Below are 22,015 nucleotides of genomic sequence, written 5' to 3'. Positions count from 1 at the left end.
GCAGATAATTCTATTTTTGCCCTGAACAGATAAGGACCAAAAGGAGACATGGAAGGAAACTTCCTTCTCTAAGTTGGTGATTCAGTGTCAATTAAGCCTGAATTATGTGGTTGCCAATGAAAGCAATTCAAGGTAGCCTCTTGCTGGCTGTTTGTGTGTATTGGCCCATAGATAGCAACTAGGTTAGAGAGTGATAGCGGTCCATGTTTCATAAAGCTCACACATCTGCATAGTCATGCAGTAGAAAGAGGCTCTATGCCTGCTCACCAACATTGTCCTTATGAAAACTTGGGGCACAAGCCAAATGCAGGTCACCAGCTATGGACTGGCTGACTAGGCCTTCTAGGTAGTTAACACTAGGAAGTCAGTTTTATTTTGTCTCCATTTCCAGTTTCCCCCATCTTAAATTCAGTTCACCACATTTCCACATCTGCTTGTGATTAGGGGGGGAAAAGTCCTCATGAAAATTCATCAGCAATCTAGTGCAAATTTCTTTGGCCAATATACACATTTTAATGCAACTTTGCCTAATAAGCACATTTTTTGCCACTCACTTGACCCTATTATTTTTGCATGCTGTTTTCACAAATATATGCATTTTTATGCAGACTAGTAAAAATGCATTTTTGTACCCATCACCTGGCTGGAGAACTGCATTGCAAAATTCAGAGAAGTGTGAATTTAGAAGGATCTCTGTGTTCACGTTCACCTACTGTTGCGAAAAATTGAGAATTGGGTAGGTTTGTCTTCTAATGTGAACTGAATCAAATTTCTCCCCCATCCCTACTTGACAAACTCTTCTTGACAAACCAGGAGATTTATCAAGGCCCTGGTCAAATACCACACGTGCCTTTTGTTAATGGAAAAGACTACTTATATCACTAAAAATGTATTAGGGGTTATATCCGATGACAGTCCTACTTAGAGTAGGTCCACTGAAGTTAATTAACATGACTAGCATAGGCCCATTAAATTTCAGTGGGTGTAGTCTGAGAAGAACTTAGTTGTATACAACCCAGCTTCCAAAGTTCTTGCATTGTTCTAAACTGCTTGATTATTTTTAATTGTTATAATAAAAAACTGCTCCCTTTCCCTTATGGGGGATTCCTGAGCCTGCACAGAGTCCTTAAGTGAGTTCCCTATCAGTAGGAGGAAACAAGAGGCCAACCAGAGTATATTTGAGAAGCAAAGCGGCTAGTAAGCCACAAATGGGGGATTGTTATGAAAATTTTAAGGTCTCAAATATAGAATAAATATTCATAAATGCACACATGTCTAAATATATGAACCATGTGTCTGAAATAGTGGGAGAGCATTCCTGAAGCCATTTTGACTTTCCCAATGACCTCAAATATTCCTCTGCAGTAAGGGAGGCAAATGGGGAAAGCTTTCCAATTGTCGTTTTGCTTGCAAATCCTGTCTTAAGGATGTAGTTGTGTATGAATAGGGTGAGCCTGTGACCTGGAGTCAGGAACTAAATTATTAACCATCACAAAAGAATGGCCAGACTGCCCAGGTAATGCAATCAGTGACCATGATCAGGTATTCTGGCAGAAAGGATTTCTGCTATAGACCACCTCCTTCTGTGATTTCTACTGTAGACCGCCTCCTTCTGTGATGTATGTATGATGTTTTTGGAGGTAGTCTTGGGCTACAGGGTGGGAAATTTCAATAGTCTATATAAGGGCTTGTGCACCATTGTTCAGAGTTCTCCTCCCTCCTGTGTGTGGTGAGTGGGGACCCTGTTGCAACAGTTTAATTTTCCTTCAATAAATATCAGGCTTACTAGCTTTGCTTCTCAGATGTGCTCTGGTTGGCCTCTGTTGTTTGCTCCTACCGATAGGGAACCTACAAGGACTCTATACGGACTCTGTAATACCCCATTAGGGAAAGGGAGCGGGTTTTCTTATAACATAACCTAAGTACAACAGAAAAGGAACTACAAACCAATACAAATGGTCCCCAAGGCTCTGATGACACTGAGCAGTGTGCCCTCTGCTATCCTTCCACTCCTTAGCAGCCGAACCAAAGGGGAAATTCCGTTCCCTTCGCAGATCTGGTTCTGGTGAATTTCGCTCTCCTTGCTAAGAGCTATGACGGCTTCACCTCCTTCCAAAACAACCACAGCAACACACATTTAGCAACCTTCAGTCCCATGCCCAGTTTTTCTTTCAGAAATGTAACGGAAAAGGTTGATGTCATGTCAGGGAACTGCCATTGGCTCAGAGGCGAGAATTAGAAGGGCAGTTGTGTTACAGGGAGCCTCCGGAAATCTTGTGAAGCAGTTCCTCCTCCGGGGAGGAGGAAAGACCAACCTCCAGGGGGAAGAGGTGCAAGGACCAGAGGATGCTGGTGGGAGCCTTAACACTGCTTCTGGGCTAGCCGGTCAGGAGGAAAACATGCCCTTGCTATTGCCCATCCTGCGCAGTAGTCTGAGGCGCAAAGAGGGGAGGAGATGGTTGGGGGTAACGAAACTCTTATGTTGGGGGTGGTCCAAAAAAAGACCACTCCCGGATTCTGCTAGCGATTGAGCCAGACATGAACTTTGGGGCTCTTCACTGTAAATAGTTTGCACCAAAATAAAGCCTGTAAAACACAGGTTGGAGTCCTGCCTGGTTACTCTCGAGCAACCACAACAGCCACCTGACAGTTGACTTACCAACACACTGCATTTTATCAGAGGGTGACAGCAGCATATCGATAATAAGGTTGTATCCAATCTGTTCTGCCATGTATTTCTGCTGCTTCAAGGTTTGCCCTGCCAGGGCCCAAAGTGTGGCAGCACCTTGTTCTTTAACTTTCAAGTGAAAAGCCTGCAGATTGGGCAAAATAATAATGAAAAAATGTTCCTGGTTATATTTCAAAGCGTTAACCTCTGAGAGGATGTAATCCCAAGCAGACCTCACCATCAATAAGCTCCACTGAACTCAGAAGGACCAAGCTACAAAGTTATCTAGTGAGGTCAGATAACAGCCTACTCAACTGCTCTACAAATCCCAGAGAAAAGATGGGAAAATACTTGCCTTCAGGAGCTTTAAAAGGAATTTGGTCACAGACTTGGATAGAAATCTCATCTGGATGTTAGTGTTCCTTTCAGCGAGTGCCTCAATTGCCATTGCTCCTTTCACTTGGACACCGATTTTCCTTCCTCTGAGAAGTTCAACTAGAGGGGCAATGACTTGCGCATCAGCAATGGCGTTCTGCATTCTAAAATTCCCTCGAGCAAGTTCTGCAATCGCTGCCGAAGCCACGGCCAGCAGCACATCTTTATGCAGAAAAAGATCACGAAACAGTAAGAGCCAGCCACATGTAAGACCATAGCAAATAACAGCCCTGTTACTGTTTTCGCTGTTATTATTTTACGTTTCATTTGCAGATCAGAGATTTGATGCAGTAATAAACGTCTAGTATTCTGTTACCTAAGACAATGTTTGTTAAGCAATACTGCAGGGATGGGGGAGTTCTCATCGGTCCCAACCAGATAGGCCAATGGTAAGGGATGATGGGAGTTGTAGTCTGACAGCATATGGAAGGTCACAGGTTCCTTATCCCTGCAATATAGGCTCTCAACCGAGCCAGTAAATCCATAATCCATGTCCATGTGTAACCCAAACTTGCTACTTGGGCCTCACCCCTCCTTGATTTGCCCCCTCCACTAAAAAGCAGCCTCTCTAAGAAGTTTTATCTCTGTGTTCAGGGCATAGCTGTCAACTGTCCCTTGTTTGGCGGGAAACTCCTTTATCCCAGCGCCGTGTCCCGCTGCTGTCCCGGATTGATGATGTCCCTTAAATTTCCCGGGTTTCATGCTCGCCCAGCTTGGGAGGGAAGCAGTGGCTTGGGGTCCTCTGCCTTGAGAGAGAGCGCGCGAGAGAGAGAGCGCACGAGCTGCCGCGTCTCCGTCTCTCCCTTTTCCCCCTCAGGGGCGCGTCGTGAGGAGACGGGTGGCGGTGGGCGGGCAGGCACCCCCCCTCTTGCGAGACTTCGGCCGCGCTGCCAGGGAAAGCCAGAGGCGACAGCGGTGGCTGAGGAGTCGGCCTGAGGGAGGAGGAAGAGGAGGGGATGGGGAGGGATGCAGAAGGGCGGCGCTTCAGCAGCCGTGGCAGCACCGCAACCTCCTCATGCCGGGCTCGCGGGTGGTATGGGAGAGAGTCTCTCTCCCTCCCTCTCGGGTGGGGAAGGGCAGATGGAACTTCATAAGCTAAGCAAAATCCCTTATTTTGGCTGCTGATCCCTTATTTTCGAGGCTGCTGGTCCGTTATTTTCAAATCTGTAAGTTGACAGCTATGGCTCAGGGGCAGACCTTGGTAATACGCTGCCCTGTGCAAGGCCATTCACCAGCTTAAGCTGGGCTTTAGAAAAGAGGCACGAGGTTATGGCATGGTCCTGGGCCCTCCTCCCACCTTTCCTAAGTCTGGTAAGTACTTGTCCAGTTTTGGGAAGGAGGCAGGAAGAAGAAGAAGAGGAGGAGGAGGAGGTGTTTGGACTTGATACCCCACCTTTCACTCCCCTTAAGGAATAACTCCCCAAAGCGGCTAACAATCTCCTTTCCATTCCTCCCCCACAACAAACACTCTGTGAGGTGAGTGAGGCTGAGAGACTTTAGAGAAGTGTGACTAGCCCAAGGTCACCCAGCAGCTGCATGTGGAGGAGCAGGGAAGCGAACCTGGTTCACCAGATTACGAGTCTACCGCTCTTAACCACTACACTATGCTGGCTCACAGGAGGATTCTAGGACCCTGCCAGAGTCTTCACACCTCCTTCCCAAAGCCAGGCAAGCATTTAGCAGGCTTTGAGAAGGCACCCTTCTCAACTGAACACCTGGTGTGACTGCACCAATTGGACTTCCCTAAATCTGCCCCTGCTGCACCCCCAGTATCCACTCCTTGCAGCTTAGATGGTCTGTTGCCCTCCTCCAAAAAGGGGGCCCAGGAGAACGTGCACTGTGCCCACTCCCCTGTGTATGGATAGCAGTACTTGTGATTCTGCATTTTGTTCCTTTGCTCTACCTGAATCTGACTGCAAGAAGTTGACAAGTGGCTCGATGCCCCTGGCATCTTTCACTTTCAGCTGGTTCTCATGGTTGTTAATGCACATCACTCGAATGCAATTTATTACGTTCACAAGCAGGTCTTCTATGTTGTACTGCAACAGATTGACAAGCGCAGGAATTCCACCCTGCAGGAAAAAGAAAGAAAAACAGTGTTGAAGAAAGCATATATCAAACTGTCAATAGTGCAGACACAACTCTTGTTCTCTGTTCATCAGAAGCCAACTTTGAGAATGTTCCCTCTTTATCTAGCCACAATTAGTAAATACATCTTCACCCCCTCTTAAGGCTAACCAGTACTTCTCTTAACCTGGGATCTGAATCTTTTGGCTTGACATGGGTTCCTAATCCTGAGTTTAGGAACAGAGGAGACTGGTGCTCATAGGGGCTAGTAGGGCAGAAGGCAGGGAATACAGCAAAAGGTAGAGCCAGAGACAGAAATAGGCAGAGCCAACTAATTCTGGTTTTGACCCCATTCCCCCTACTGAATTCTACAAAGGCAACACTGAGACTAAGGAGGAAGAGGCCATGGAGCATGGTGATGGAACACGGCAGAATGTCAGAACAGCTTCCACCACTGAGGAGAACTCTAGTTACTTGTCAGGAATGAGCCAGCTCCAAGTGAAGGTTTGCAGCCAACTGCAGAAAGCAGCCAGGAACAGAGGGGCTTAGATGTTAGTGAGGCAGGGGAGAGCTGGCAGCTGCAGATCGGGTCTTCCTGACCTTGATGAGCAGGCTGATAAGGTAGTAGCTGAGAGCAGGCTGGAACACAGCCAAAGCTCGCAGGAAGAACAAATAGGCGCGAAAAGACTCAGAGTCAGCCTCGCTGAACAGGAAGAGGTTGGAGCTGATCCACTAAGTCTGAAGAGTCGGTGAATGGGAGGGCTGCTAGGTAGGAAGCAACACAAGAGACTTAAGGGTAATGTTCAATATCTTCTGTCAACGCCGGAAGAAGTCTTCAGAAGGGTCATCTTGAGTAATGATGCCAGAGGCTTTCTCAGAGCTGTCCGAAGCTATCTGTTTGTTTTTGCAATAAATCCTCCTTTTTAATTACCTACGCTTACTGTGTTATCAAGTTGGGAACCTGGACTCCTGACATTACTATTAGGAACCTTAAGCACAATTAAGATTAGTTTCAGTGTACCTAGATGATCCTCAGGGTCCCTTACAGGTCTACAGTTCTATGATTCAAAGGAAGAAAGGGGGTCTCTAACTTAGGATACTTTTACAAATTGAATACACCTGAAGTAAAAGCAAATACATTTTATTATTATTATAGTACATTTTAAAAGGGAGGGAATGAAAGACAATACTAAGGTTGTTTTTTTTAGGGTTAGGCTTACCTGTTCAGCAATTATAACCTGATTGTTATCCAACTGGGCAATATCATATAAAAGGACAGCACAACGGGAAAGCAATTCAGGTTCATGGGTTGCCAGTAGCTTAATTAATACTGTGATGCCTCCTGCTTCTACAAAAGCTTTGGCAATGGACTCGTGGATTGAGATGTTACTCAGAACTCCCACAGTGATGCACTCCAGGTAGACGATGCCACTTTTTAACAAGCTGATTAACGAGGGTATGGTACCTGTGGTGCAGAGTGCAAACGAAGGATCAGTTAAAGTTTTCTTTCACAAACACAACACCCTGTGAATCACTTGAAAGTTTCTGACTTGTTTAGAAGAGAATTGAAGAATCTGTATGTGTTGGCAGGGGAGGGATGTATGAAAGATTACAAAAGCCCTACTTGTGCATGTAACCCTACACGTGAGCAAGACAGGGTAGGATTGAGAGCATTATGCTCCTTCCAACCCTAACCGTATCATCCTTCTCGCTCTCAAACCCATGGAGGTTTCCTGCTCAATGGAAAATACAAAAGAGGGCTATAAATCATGTGGGGACCCCTCACATTCTTTTACTACATCATGATGTAGTAAGGGTAAAGGTAAAGGACCCTGACCATTGGGTCCAGTCGTGACCGACTCTGGGGTTGTGGGCTCATCTCGCTTTACTGGCCGAGGGAGCCGGCGTACAGCTTCTGGGTCATGTGGCCAGCATGACTAAGCCACTTCTGGCAAACCAGAGCAGTGCACGGAAATGCCGTTTACCTTCCCGCCAGAGCGGTCCCTATTTATCTACTTGCACTTTGAGGTGCTTTCGAACTGCTAGATTAGCAGGAGCAGGGACCGAGCAACGGGAGCTCACGCCATCGTGGGGACTCGAACCGCCGACCTTCTGATCAGCAAGTCCTAGGCTCTGTTGTTTAACCCACAGCACCACCCGCGTCCCTGCTGCTGTAGTAGCATACATAAATAAATTTCTATACAACTTAGGTAGTTCTGTCCCTATAATTCCCAAAAGAAAAGCTTCTGTTTTGTTTTTTGAATAAAAGTTATTTTGAACATCCTTTTCAATTCATTGTCATGCCATTTTAAATGCATCAAGTCAATCTCCTCCCAGCAGCAAGGTTTTAGGGGAGGCTGTGCCAGAGGAGAAGAAAACTATAGAGTAGCACTAAACTATGGTTTACTGTTACATCTGAATGTGCCTGGTATCTACAAAAAAGTGAGGATGCTGCAGTTATGAACTGGGGCTTTATCATCTACTGTTAATTCTGCTGAATCCTGCCCCCAGTGGTTTCTGTCAGCAAGTACATTCAGTCTTTCACAATTTCATTTAAAAATGTACTTGAAGAGGATGCTTCCAACATGTTAAAAGCTGCCTCCAACAGTTCGCTTTATTTAAAGCCGATCTACTCCCAGGAGCAAAGGAGCAGAGAACTTTCCTAGAGTACATCCTTGTGGGATTTGCAACGGACGGTGCTGCATAAATAACAGTTTAAAAATAAGTCATCCGAACGCAGCTTAGGTATAGCACCGAAAGCAATGGGGCAAGTTTGTCATAGCTTCAAGTCCTTTGATTTTTAGTGGGAACTAGATAAATTATAAACAGATGAAAACATTGGCAGGATTATTGTAATAACCTGCAGTTTTGTAAGAGTATATATTTAAAGAAGATGAGTAAATGAGCGAATTAAGTTAATTTGGATATGCAGAAAAATTTCCTTAAAAACAAAATTTAAGGAACCGCAGAAAGAGGGGGAAGGAAGTCAAGTTTTGAAATGTCAAAACAATTGTAAAATTAGTGAAATGTATAAAATTAGTGAAATGTATAAACTTGAAAAGAATAGATGATAGATAGATAGATAGATAGATAGATAGATAGATAGATAGATAGAGATAGATAGATAGATAGATAGATAGATAGATAGATAGATAGATAGATGATTTTTAGTGGGAACCACATTTGTCTGGATCCAACCCGGTGTGTACAGTTTGCTTTAAAAAGGCAAGGATGCAAGGAAGAGGTACTATGTCTTCCTATGCATTCACATCAGGCTTGGATTAATCTCTTTTATTGCCCCCCCCCTTGTTATTAGAATCGTAGAACAGTAGAGTTGGAAGGGATCCCGGGGGTCATCTAGTCTAACCCCCTGCAATGCAGGAATCACAACTGAAGCATCCACGATGACAGATAGCCATCCAACCTTTGCTTAAAAACCCCCACCCCCTTCCAAGGGAGTCCATTTCACTGTCAGACAGCTCCTAACACCAGAAAGTTCTTCCTGATGCTTAGAGTGTCCTTTCTCGTAGCTTGAAGCCATTGGTTTTAGGTCCTAGCCTCCAGAACAGGAGAAGACAAGCCTGCTCCCTCTTCCATGTGACAGCCCTTTAGATATTTGTAGGTGGCTGTCATATCTGCTCTTATCCAGGCCAAACATACCCAACTCCTTCAACTGTTCCTCATAAGGCTTGAAATCACCTTATATGGGCATTTAGTAGCTGGTGCACAGATACTTATATGAAAACCTACAGCAGGAATGGAGAACCTCTGGCACCCCAAGTTGTTGTTGGACTCCATCAGCCCTAGCCAGACAGGCCAGTGGTGGGAGGGATTATTGGAACTGTCGTTCAACAGTATCTGGGGCCCCTGACCTATAGCATAAAGACAGCAACATATCTTGTTCTGCTTATCTCACCTGCATCCAAAATGCACTTCCAGTAATTATCTTTGGCAAGACAAAGGACTTCCAAACACCGTATGGCCATTTCTTTCCTTTTCTGCTCTTTGCAATCCAGCATACCTGTTGAGAATCCCCAGAGCAATTTGAAGACACTTGCTGGTTACCCCCAAAGGATGTATCCAAGCTGAACCTTTTTGCAATAACTCCAGTTTGCAGAATTGTTTTTCGTTGGAGTTTATCCAGCCAATAAATGGCCAGGAAACACATTTTCAAAACTCTGACGCAGCTCTAGGTAGAATGGATTTGTTATGTACTGAGAAGAAGAGTTTGGATTTTATATCCCGCTTTATCACTACCCTAAGGAGTCTCAAAGCGGCTAACATTCTCCCTTCCCTTCCTCCCCCACAACAAACACTCTGTGAGGTGAGTGGGGCTGAGAGACTTCAAAGAAATGTGACTGGCCCAAGGTCACCCAGCAGCTGCATGTGGAGGAGCGGGGAAGCGAACCCAGTTCCCCAGATTACGAGTCCACCGCTCTTAACCACTACACCAAAATGCAGCAGTCTGATTGCTCCTAGAACAATAGGATTCAGAATGCAACAGTCTGATTGGTCCACAGGAGCCATCCAATCCAGCTCCAGGTGGAAGTGAATCCACAACCTGATTGGCCCACAGGAGAATCCCGGAATTAGCCAATCACGTGGGGCCCATTGTGTAAATAATGTATATAAAGCAGACATTCTGGGGGAATTTGCATTCCTCCTCACCACTATGAGCTGAATAAAGACCATGAAATCCACTCTCGACTCGGAGTATATTTCAGAGGGGCAATTCAAGAATGAGGTATCAACAGTGAATTTTTTATTTTTTGCATTTTGCCCTGAATGATGGTCAGGGGTGCCGCGGGCAACACTGGCCACTGTTCCTCTTTCGTTCCCTCCCTCCTCTGATGCCCTTTCGTGTTTCTGCCTCCCAAAGGCTTGCACGGCTGTTTATTGCAGCAGCCCTGGCTACAAGCTCCCCAGGCAAATGGTGCCTCTGGGAGGCAACTCTCTTTGGGGCAGGGGTGGGGCAGTTCAGAGACCAGGGGCTGCAGCTGCAGCTGCCTGAAGGACTTCCAAGGAGAAGGGAGAGGAGAGGAGGCTGAGGGAACACTCCACAAGGGAGGGTGTTTGAAAAATGGTGAGAGGCTGGCAGCTCTGCAGGCAAGGGGTGACGTAACTGGGCTCCTGAGCCCCAGTGGGTTGCTGCAGAAGAAAATGTAGATGGTTAAGGGAGCCGTGGACTCAGAAAGGTTGAAAACCTCTAGATTATACCATTTCAGACTACAGTTGGCAGATTTTATTTCTTTTTAATATTCCCTTTCATTAAAATAAAGCTCCTTTTCTACTTCTAGCAAGCTTTAAAAACTTGGAGGCATTCAAAAGAGGTATCCCTCCTCACCTTTATCCTGAAGTGGTACAGCTCATTCAAACAACATTTCAGTCTACCCAGGTCTTTAGGACTTGATGGCCAACATATTCAACAACCAAAACTGTGTGCTTTTATTTTTATTTTGTTTTACTTTTGGAAGTGTTGCGGTTTAGTCCTGCTGGCCACGTGACCTGGAAGGCTGTCTGCAGAGAAACGCCGGCTGCCTCGGCCTGAAAGCGAGATGAGCGCCGCAACCCCATAGTCTCCTTTGACTGTACTTAACCGTCCAGGGGGACTTCCAGAGGCAGCGCCATCGGCAATGGCGGACTCCTTCTGAGTAGGAAGGGGAAGCTCCGCGGAAATCGGGTCTACCCGCTACAGCGAAGCGGGGACCCTTCCAAAAACCGCAGGCGGGTGAAGCCTGCGACCGTGGGACTCGGTGGGCACCTTTTGCGCTCCTCCCGTGTGTGAAAGGGCTCGGAAAAAAAGCCCTGGAACAGGACGGGGGGTGACGCGGTGCTGAGAGGCGATCGCTACTTCTGCGGAGTGAAGCTGCGCAGCTGATGCCGGAGAGCGCTGACCTTTCTTCCTTTGAAAATTTGACTTAACAACAACCCGTGAGTAAGAACTCGATAAAAACGGGGGGATCAAAGGGATTGACTTCCTTTGATCGGCATAAAACCTGAATTTGGCTCTGAAGCAGGAAGACGCTAAAAAGGAAGTCCGTCTTCCATTTTGTAGGCAAGATCAAAGCAAAGACTTTGGGAGCTGAGAACTGCAAAAGTAGAGATATAAGGAGTATAATTCCAACATCTGCTGAAAGAACCCCACTTAAAAGTGGGGGGAAGAAGAAATTTGTTATTTAAAAAGAAAAAAAAGGGGGGGACTTAAGACTACCACCCAATCCCTGTTAGTGGGCTGCCAGAAACAGTTAGAAAAGTTTTGCACCGCTTATTGCTACATTGTTTGATCACTCTGCTTTTGGACTGAAAACCTGGTGAGACTCTCTTTTATAATTGTTGCCTGTGTTTGGAAATTGGGACTCCCTCTGTAACAGTTGCCTTTGACTGAAAGATCTACTGTATCCATTTTAAAGTGAACATTGTTGCTAAGCTCCCCTAGAGGAGGGCTGTGATATAACTGGGTTTTTTCCACTACAGCTGGCTAAGAAACTTTTCTCATAACAAAAGACTGGACTGTGTGAGTGACCTTGAGGGAGATAAAGTAATGGATCAACTTCAACCCCAGGATAAACCTCCAAGAGTAAAAACTAGACAGCAGCAGCGAAGACAATCAATTGTAGCCCCCCCCAGTGACAGAAAAGGAAGAATCTGGACAATCTGGAGCAAAAGGTGGGGGCTCCGATGAGACACTTAATGCATCATTAGATAAAATCTTTGGAGCATTGGAAAAATTGTCAGCGAAAATTGACTTAAACACCACAACTATTAACTCTAATACACAGGCTATTGATAGGCTGCTGCAGGAATCTAAATTGACAAGGGAAATTGCAGAGGAAGCTAAACAAAAGGCACTGGACGTAGAGGGGAGGATCCAGCCAATAAACAGACAACTAGAAGATCACAAGACATAATTCTCTTTATTTGAGCTAAGGGATAAACAGGCCAATTTGAAAATCAGAGCGGTCCCAGAATCAGAAGAGGATAACTTAAGTGAGTTTTTGACACAGGAATTTGAAGATTTCTGGGACCTGGACCAAGATAAAGAGTTCAAGATAGTGACGGCCTTTAGATTTGGAAAAGGCGGTAAAGGAAAGAAGAACAAAGCAAGAGACTGTTTGATTACACTCAGATCTAAAGAAGAAAGAGATAAAATTTTGAGTCTGCACTATAAGAAAACACTTGAGATAGAAGGCACCAGGATTGAGATTTACAAGGATATTCCTAAACATCTTCTGGACCTTAGGGCCAAATACGTAAATTTGGTGCATTTGTTAAGAAGAAATAACATCATCTTTATGTGGGAGTTCCCTCAGGGTTTGTCTTTCACTTACAAAGTACGAAAGGTGAGAATTCGAACAGAGGAGGATAAAGAGAGATTTTTGAAAGACCACGAGGAACATTTACGAAAAGAGTCAGAGGAAGGAGAACTGAAGATACCAAAGCCTGGGGCTTTGGACATAGCAAAGTTACCACTGGGTCTGGACAATCCAGAGAGAGTGAAACCACCAACAGACCAAGAGCAGTTGCTGGGAGCAGTTGGAGGAACAGAATAACCACACAATGTCTCTGCAGGTATTAAGCTGGAACATTAGAGGGCTGAACTCCCCTGATAAGAGGAAGAGGATTTTTCATTTGCTAAAAAAGGACAAATTGGACTTGATTTGCTTGCAAGAAACTCATGTGACCAGATTGCATAGAAAAATATTAATTAACAAAAGATTAGGTCAAGAATTTATTTCATCGGACAAAGTTAAAAAGAGAGGAGTTGTGATTTATGTGAAAGAAAGCTTACAACCTAAATTTGTTTTCAAAGATGACCAAGGAAGAATCATTGCAATTGAGATACAATTTCAAGGAGAGAATTTTTTGATCGTAGGGATATATGCCCCAAATGAGGGGAAATCAGAATTTTTCAAGAAACTGCATGAGACACTGTTGGACTTTATGGACCGTAACATCATCATGCTCGGAGATATGAATGGAGTGGTTTCGACAAACATGGATAAATCAGAAAGACAAGTGGTAACTAAAGATGGAAGACTACCGAAAACTTTTTTCGAATTGACAGACAATATGGATTTGATTGACACATGGAGAACGAAGAACCCCCTAGTCAAAACAAAACAAATTCCTTCCAGTAGCACCTTAAAGACCAACTAAGTCAGTTCTTGGTATGAGCTTTCGTGTGCATGCACACTTCTTCAGATACACTGAAACAGAAGTTTCCAGACCCTTCTATATAGTGAGAAGGTGGGGAGGGGTATTACTCAGAAGGGTGGTGGGAATGGGTGATTGGCAGATAGCTGTGATGAGCCTGTTGACGACTCTTAACGACTGCAATAGGTCTTACAGGAAAAAGCAAGGGGTGAAAAGGTGAAAAATGGCTTTGTCATGTATAATGAGATAAGAATCCAAGGTCTTTGTTCAGACCAGGTTTCTCCATGGTTTTAAGTTTGGTGATAAGTTGTAATTCAGCAGCTTCTCTTTCCAGTCTATTTCTGAAATTCCTTTGTAGTAAAACAGCTACTTTGAGATCTTGTATAGAATGTCCTGGGAGATTGAAGTGTTCTCCTACTGGTTTCTCTGCCTTGTGATTCCTGATGTCCGATTTATGTCCGTTTATTCTTTGGCGTAAGGTCTGGCCTGTTTGTCCAATATAGAGAGCTGAAGGACACTGTTGGCATTTGATGGCATACACAATGTTAGACGATGAGCAATTAAATAGTCCCGAGATGGTATGTGTGATGTTGTTGGGGCCAGTAATGGTGTTGTCCGGGTGTATGTGGCAGCAAAGTTGGCATCTGGGTTTATTGCAGGCTCTGGTGCCAGTGTCCGTGTTAGGTCTGGTTGTAGTATTATTGTGGGTTAGGAGTTGTTTAAGACTGGGTGGCTGTCTGTAGGCAATGAAAGGTCTTCCTCCCAGAGCTTGAGAAAGAGAACTGTCATTGTCCAGGAGAGGTTGCAGATCTCTGATGATGCGTTGTACTGTTTTAACTTGGGAGCTGTATGTGATGACTAGAGGTGTTCTGTTATTTTCTTTTTTGGGTCTGTCTTGCAGCAAGTTCTCTCTGGGTATCAGTCTGGCTCTGTTGATCTGTTGTCTAACTTCATCTGTTGGGTATTTTAGTTCTAAAAAGGTTTGCTGTAGATCTCTTAGGTGAGAGTCTCTGTCTGTAGAATTGGAACAGATGCGGCTGTAACAAAAAACTTGGACAAGAATTGACCAAATCTGGATTACTAGAAGTTTGTCTCCTAAGATTCGAAGGGTGGAAATCTGCCCAAGAACTTGCTCCGACCATAACCCTGTGAAAATGGAAATGAAAGTAACATCGGTTGGCTCCTTTAGATGGAGAATGAATGACACTTTGTTTAGAGATCAGGAAATTACAAAGAAGGCCCCCAAAATTGTGAAAGACTATTTTGAGATAAATCTGAAGACTTCTGTGAGAAAAAGAGTAATCTGGGACGCTAGCAAAGCCGTAATGAGAGGTTTTCTGATTCAGCAAAATGCAATCAAAAAGAGAACCCAAGAGGAGAAAAAAGAAAAGATTCTGGGGAAAATAAGAGAAGGAGAGAAGAAACTTAGATCTAAACCGAAGTCACAAGAGATTCTAAGAGAAATTAAGTTGTACCAAGTACAATATATGAAAATGATAAACCAAGAGATAGAATGGAAAATCAAACAGATGAGACAAAAGACTTTTGAATCAGCGAATAAATGTGGAAAGTTGCTAGCGTGGCAACTGAAGAAGAGGCAAAAATTAAACACTGTCACTAACCTTGAAGTTGATGGAAAGAGTATCCAGAATCCACAGGAGATCAGAAATTGTTTTCAAAGATACTTTAAACAACTTTACACACAGGGGCCACAGAATGAAATTGAAATTGACAAATTTAATGGACTGGGAAAAATCTCTCAAGAAAATAAACTGTTCTTGAACTACAAAATAACAGAACAAGAGATTGAAGGTGCCATTCAGAGTTTGAAACCAGGCAAGTCTCCAGGACCTGATGGGCTAACCTCCAAATATTATAGAACCTTGAAAGACTATTTGATTCAACCATTAAAGGAGGTTTGCAATGAAATTATGGAGGGGAAAAAGGCGCCAGAGTCGTGGCAAGAAGCATTCATCACACTTATACCAAAAGATGAGACTGAGAAGACGCAACTTAAGAACTACCGTCCCATATCCCTTTTAAACGTGGATTACAAAATTTTTGCAGATATTTTGGCTAAAAGATTGAAAAAAGTTTTAGTTGAAACGATACACAAGGACCAGGCTGGCTTTCTCCCTGGTAGACACCTATCTGATAATATGAGGAATATAATTAATATTTTAGAAAAGTTACAGGTGGAAATTAATACAGAAGCGGTTTTGATATTTGTGGATGCAGAGAAAGCCTTTGATAATATTTCTTGGAATTTTATGAAAAAAAACCTTCAGGGGATGGGGGTAGGACAAAACTTCGAGAATGGTATAGGTGCGATTTACTCTGAACAAAAGGCAAAGCTGATAGTGAATAACGTGGTGTCAGAAGAGTTTAGAATTGAGAAAGGGACACAACAAGGCTGCCCAATTTCCCCATTACTTTTTATTTCAGTCCTGGAAGTCTTACTTAACATGATAAGAAGGGACCGTTTGATACAGGGCATTCAGGTCGGAGTTAAACATTATAAACTTAAAGCATATGCAGATGACCTTGTTTTGACATTACAAGAGCCAATAGCTAGTACTAAGAGGGCCTTAGAAATAATCCAGGATTTTGGTCATGTGGCGGGATTCAAGTTAAATAAGACAAAAACTAAGGTTTTGGAAAAAAATCTGACTCCGCTTGAAAGAGAAAGGTTTCAGAAGGAGACAGATTTAACACTGGTAAAGAAAGTTAAATACCTAGGGGTAAACATGACCTCTAAGAACGTGAATCTATTTAAGGATAACTATGAAAAATGCTGGTCAGAGGTGAAAAAGGATTTGGAAATATGGACAAATTTGAAGCTTTCCTTGCTAGGCCGAATTTCTGTTATTAAGATGAATGTATTGCCGAGATTGCTGTTTTTGTTTCAATCGTTACAAATTATTGACAAAATGGACTGTTTTAAGAGGTGGCAAAGAGATATATCAAGATTTGTCTGGCAGGGCAAAAAGCCCAGAATAAAGTTTAAGATACTTACAGATTCTAAAGATAGAGGGGGATTTGCCCTGCCAGACTTGAAATTATATTATGAATCAGCAGCTTTTTGCTGGTTGAAGGAATGGCTACTTCTTGAAAACACTGATGTTTTAGATCTTGAAGGTTATGATAATGCATTTGGATGGCATGCATATTTGTGGTATGGCAAGGTTAAGGTACAAAAGTCTTTTAAAAACCATATTGTCAGAAAAGCATTGTTTAATGTATGGTCGAGGTATAAAGATCTTTTGGAAAGGAAAACCCCAAGGTGGCTCTCACCCATGGAGGCCAAAGCGCTGAAAAGAATTAATATGGAGACAAAATGGCCAAAGTATTGGGAAATTTTGGAAGAGGAAGGTGGTAAATTGAAACTGCAGAGTTATGAGAAACTTAAAGATAAGGTGCGAGACTGGTTACATTACTTTCAAATAAGAGAAGCATATAAACAGGACAAGAAAGTGGGCTTCCAGGTGGAAAAATCAAAGTTAGAGACAGAGTTGTTAGAACCCAATGTTAAGGTATTGTCAAAAATGTACAACTTGCTGTTGAAGTGGAACACGGAGGAAGAAACGGTAAAATCAGCAATGATAAAATGGGCACAAGATATAGGATATAATATTATGTTTGCTGACTGGGAGAAGTTATGGACCACCGGGATTAAATTTACGGCATGTAATGCCTTAAGAGAGAATATTATGAAAATGATGTATAGGTGGTACATGACCCCGATCAAGCTTGCAAAAATTTATCATTTGCCCGATAACAAATGTTGGAAATGTAAAGAAACTGAAGGTACATTCTTTCACCTTTGGTGGACGTGCCCAAGGATTAAGGCTTTCTGGGAGATGATATATAATGAACTAAAAAAGGTACTTAAGTACACTTTCCCTAAGAAACCGGAGGCTTTTCTCCTGGGCATAGTCGGCCAATTGGTGTTAAAGAAGGATAGAACCTTTTTTATGTATGCAACAGCAGCAGCAAGAATTCTCATCGCCAAACATTGGAAGACACAAGATATACCCACGCTGGAAGATTGGCAGATGCAACTGATGGAATATATGGAAATGGCGGAAATGACTGGCAGAATCCAGGATCAGGGAGAAGAGTCGGTGGAGGAAGACTGGAAGAAATTTAAGATGTATTTACAGAAACATTGTAAAAATTTTGAATGCGTATGATGTTGGAATGAAATGAAGGGGTCCTAGCAATATGATTAGAAGTTAAAATTCGTGAGGATAATTAACTAAGGGTAAAATTAAGAAGATATGAATTTGCTGTCTAAATTTTTAAATGGGATACAAAAAAGGGAGATGTGAGGTAGTCAGGAAAATAAGTTAATGAATGTTATTTGAAAAAGGGATTTTTCTTTTTTTAAATTTTCTTTTTAAGTTTTGGTTTTGGTTTTGCTTTTTTATGTGTGTATATGTATTTTCATTTTTGTTTTGTTTTTGTGAACCTTTTTTCTGTAAAACTCAATAAATATTATTATTAAAAAAAAAAAATGTACTTAACCGTCCAGGGGTCCTTTACCTTTACCATCCAGGGGTCCTTTACCTTTACCTCAAAAGGTGGAGTGGGTTAATAGAAAGCATTTACGGTAGTCTGCCAATATTTCCTTGTCAGCCTGCTGAGTCCTATGCTGCCACCATGTGGTAGTTCAAAGTTCCTTCTGACAAATCTGTTATGGTCTGGGGGCTGCTATAGGACAAGTCTTTCCAGAGTTCCCTCCAGCTTCCTATCCTGCCTCTAGATAATACAGCATCAGATGTGTTATCACTGGGCTATGGGGGCTGTTGCATCCTCCTGTTGCATCCATGGGCCACCTTGTTGCATCCTCATGAACTGAAACATCCCAGTGAGTTAGGGCCACCTAGAACCACTTTGCAGGGAGACAAACTGATGTGCTTACCAACAAGAGTTTTCCAAACCGGAAGATCAGGGTTGTGCAGCTCAACCAGATGCTTCAGAACCTCCGTATGAAAGTTCAGCACCGCCAAATGAATGATATTATTTCCTTCGTTGTCCTTTTTCAGCCAGTTGGCTTTGAGAGAAAACAAATACTGGATCGTATCTAATGCCCCAGATGTAGCTGCAAGCAAAAGTGGGGTGGAGCATTTTCTGTAGGAGAGAGGAGAAACATCACTGTGATGCAGATTAATACTCAGTGAAATAGGATGATGAAATGGATTTTATTTCATATACAGGACAAGCCTTGGTCATAGTTCATGGTTAGTCCAGAGAGAGCTTAACCATTGGCCTGGAGTCATACAAGATGCTAAGCCAAACTATGACTGTAGAGGAGCAAATTGGCTGTGATCCCTTTCCCAAAGAAGAAGAAGAAGAATTTGGATTTGATATCCTGCTTTATCACTACCCGAAGGAGTCTCAAAGCGGCTAACAATCTCCTTTCCCTTCCTCCCCCACAACAAACACTCTGTGAGGTGAGTGAGGCTGAGAGACTTCAGAGAAGTGTGACTAGCCCAAGGTCACCCAGCAGCTGCATGTGGAGGAGCAGGGAATCGAATCCGGTTCACCAGATTACAAGTCCACTGCTCTTAACCACTACACACACTGGCTCTCTGCACATCCATGTGTTCATGCTAAGCTATGTGCAAGCCAGGGCATTGTTTCTGCAAGTTAGCTGCTGAGTGACAGTGGAATGCTGCACACATCTATTTAGAAGCAAGCCCTACTGAGTTCAATGAGATTCACTCCTAGAAAAGTAGATGAAGAATTGTGGCCAAAAACAAACAAATAAAAGTATGCATCTCTCCCTATGTTCTCTAATAAGGAAAGCCCTGTCATGTTCATTAGGGCTTGGTGAGATATCGATATATCATCCAAAACTGGTCTGAGGTCCATATCATGATATCGGGTTCATCGTTCTTGACCTGGCAATATATTGCAAATCACGAAATGTGTTAGGGCTGGGCAATATATCACTCAAAACTGGTTTCAAGCCCGTATCATGATACTGGTTTCATAATTTTTGACCTGGCAATATATTGCGTATCTTGATGTGTGCGTGTGTGATGGAAAAATCACAATGTGGGGAAAACTGTGAAGCCAGCCAATGCCTCTACATAGCTCCACCCTTATTTCAGACATCATGATATATTATGATGTTTAACTGGGGATATATCACAGTGTTGAAAACCATATGCTGGCCAGCCCTAATGTTCATTGGGATATACTCACTGGCAAGTTTATATAGGATTTATTGTTATTTTATCCCTTCCAGATAAATTGCATGTAGCAGAAATGCAGTTGAGCTGAACCGGGCTGTGGTGGGATAGTTTCTTTGCCTGCTTATCTTGCTCTCTTTACCTTCCCACTTTGCAACGTTGATTGCTCTAAAAAGGACTCTTATCAAGGATTCTAGGCTTGAACCCGGAACATGAAGGTGAACGTTGGTCTAGACTGCATTCTTAGGCTATCTGAAGGTCCTCCGCGCTCCTAGTAGACTCTTCCAGGAGGATTTGATTGATATGGGACAGTACACCTTTAGATTGGTTAGAAGTCGACATAGCAAACATTTCAAAACATGATCACACCCTAGACTAGCCTGTTCCCTTGCAGGCAAATGTAGCCAGCTGACGGGCACATTACAAACCCTTGTCTCAATTTGATTGACCCAAGATTGGGCAATTTGGTGTTACATTATGCATAATCACTAACCTTCGAACTCTGAAACTTGACAATACTTAGAGTTCCTTACTTGAATTCCAAAAGGAAACAAGGCGGCGTAAATTCCCATGCTGTTTTCTGCTTGCTTACTTACTCATTTCGTGTTTCAGACTCTAACGAAGCTGGGTGTTTTCGGTAGAGAATTGTGAAGCAGGTAACATTGTCATAGAAGGCAGCGTAATGTATAGGCAGCCACCCATGTTCATCGGGTATTTCGTAATCTGCTTTTAAGGCCAGGAGGAAATGGAGGGCTTCGACGGAGGAGCACTGAGCTGATAGGTGCAAAGCAGTGGGACCAAAACCTGACAGAGGGAACAAGATGCAATAGAATGAACTACACCGGGGTCAGCAACCTTTTTCAGCCGTGGGCCGGTCCACCGTCTCTCAGACCATGTGGTGGGCCGGACTATATTTCAGAAAAAAAATATGAACGAATTCCTGTGCCCCACAAATAAGCCAGAGATGCATTTTAAATAAAAGCACACATTCTACTCATGTAAAAACACCAGGCAGGCTCCACAAATAACCTACAGATGCATTTTAAATAAAAGGACACATTCTACTCATGTAAAAACATGCTGATTCCCGGACCGTCTGTGGGCCGGATTTAGAAAGCAATCGGGCAGCATCCGGCCCCCAGGCCTTAGGTTGCCTACCCCTGAACTACACAGACATGGTACACTTCGGCTGGCAAAATCTAAGGCAGAGCACCCAATGATTTGAATAATTATTTGCTAGTTTTATGCCAATGCTGTTTCTACACCACCCCTTTATTATTTTATGTGTACAGTTGTACCTTGGTTGCTGAATGCCTTGGAACTCATATGTTTCAGCTCCTGGATGATCGAAAACCAGGAGTGTTCCGCTTTTCAAACGATTTTCAGAAGCCGAACGTCCAGCGCAGCTTCCGTGGCTTCCGATTGGCTGCAGGAGCTTCCTCCAGCCAACCAGAAGCCGAACTTTGGTTTGGAAGTCGAACGGACTTCCAGAATGGATTCTGTTCGACTTCCAAGGTACGACTGTATATGTATGTATGTGTTGAATTTATAGCCCTTTTCTCCAAAAAGCTCAAGGTGATGTCTTTGCTTCCCCCCCCCCCCCGTTTAAAAACCACGACAACCCTGTAAGGTAGGTTAGTCTGAGAGGCAGGGGCTGGCCCAAGGTCACCCAGTAAGCTTGAAACCTAGTCTCTCTAAGGTCCTAGTTTCACACTCTCACCTCCCCACCACGCTGAATTTTCACAGAATCAATATTGTTTCTCTTTCCAGCACTAGAAAAATAGCATGTGAATTTATCAGATTTTTAAAAAAGCATCCAACATGCCATGCATTGTAGCATTAAAAATGGAAAACATAGCAAAATCTCTGCCCACCCCTGAATATGAACAGCATATAGCCCAGCCTCAGTGGAGAGAGAAAGAGAAATCAATGGCAACAAACTAAATAATTTTCATCATTGTAGACTATAAAAAAGTAATGCTGTGGTTTTTTTTACAACTCACCACTTTTCTCTCCTGCAGTGTCCTTATCTTGGAAGCTCGTTGTTCCTGAAAGAAAGCCTATTTATTTAATCACTCCAAGCATGACATCCCTACATGCCAGTTTGATATATAGTCATAGGTTCTTATTTTAATATTAATTATATCATAGGTTCCAAAGCTATTGGCTATGCAGAATTTCCAGTGACAAAATACTATCGACTTCAGTGCAATCAATCTTTTTAATTATTATTATCTTTTGTGTGTGTGTGTGTGTGTGTGTGTGTGCTTACAGTGTAATCTCTGCATTAAATTTACTCCCGGAACAAAATTACAAAACTACAACATGCTTAATGGATTCCGAAGAGATTTTCTTCCGAATGGGCTTACCTGTGCACCCCTTAATGGCAAGAGCAAAGCTCCCACTAACTCAAATATTTCATTGAATGAACCGTTCTAGTTACACTATAGAGCATTATCTCTTAAGGTACAGAAGCTGCAAGTCTTTGCCC

The 22,015-nt window shown here is 43.2% G+C and overlaps 1 protein-coding gene across 1 annotated transcript in view; it reads right to left on the bottom strand.

Annotated features, from left to right (window-relative positions):
• ANKAR (ankyrin and armadillo repeat containing) overlaps positions 1-22,015 on the bottom strand; it is a 63,113-nt gene that overhangs the window by 17,213 nt on the left and 23,885 nt on the right. Inside the window, exons 9-17 of the mRNA XM_081850290.1 lie at positions 21,528-21,572; positions 20,121-20,328; positions 18,249-18,457; positions 9,087-9,191; positions 6,391-6,635; positions 5,007-5,175; positions 3,024-3,265; positions 2,660-2,813; positions 1,948-2,109 (exon numbers count right to left, since the gene is read on the bottom strand). Coding sequence (XP_081706416.1) covers positions 1,948-2,109; positions 2,660-2,813; positions 3,024-3,265; positions 5,007-5,175; positions 6,391-6,635; positions 9,087-9,191; positions 18,249-18,457; positions 20,121-20,328; positions 21,528-21,572 — 1,539 coding nt within the window. The remainder of the gene's footprint in view (positions 1-1,947; positions 2,110-2,659; positions 2,814-3,023; positions 3,266-5,006; positions 5,176-6,390; positions 6,636-9,086; positions 9,192-18,248; positions 18,458-20,120; positions 20,329-21,527; positions 21,573-22,015) is intronic.

The sequence above is a fragment of the Podarcis erhardii genome, assembly GCF_964252035.2.
Source record: "Podarcis erhardii genome assembly, chromosome: 1".
Taxonomy (NCBI): Eukaryota; Metazoa; Chordata; class Lepidosauria; order Squamata; family Lacertidae; genus Podarcis; species Podarcis erhardii.
Note: the sequence above shows the minus strand (reverse complement) of the source record. Positions and strands in the feature narration are given on the sequence as shown.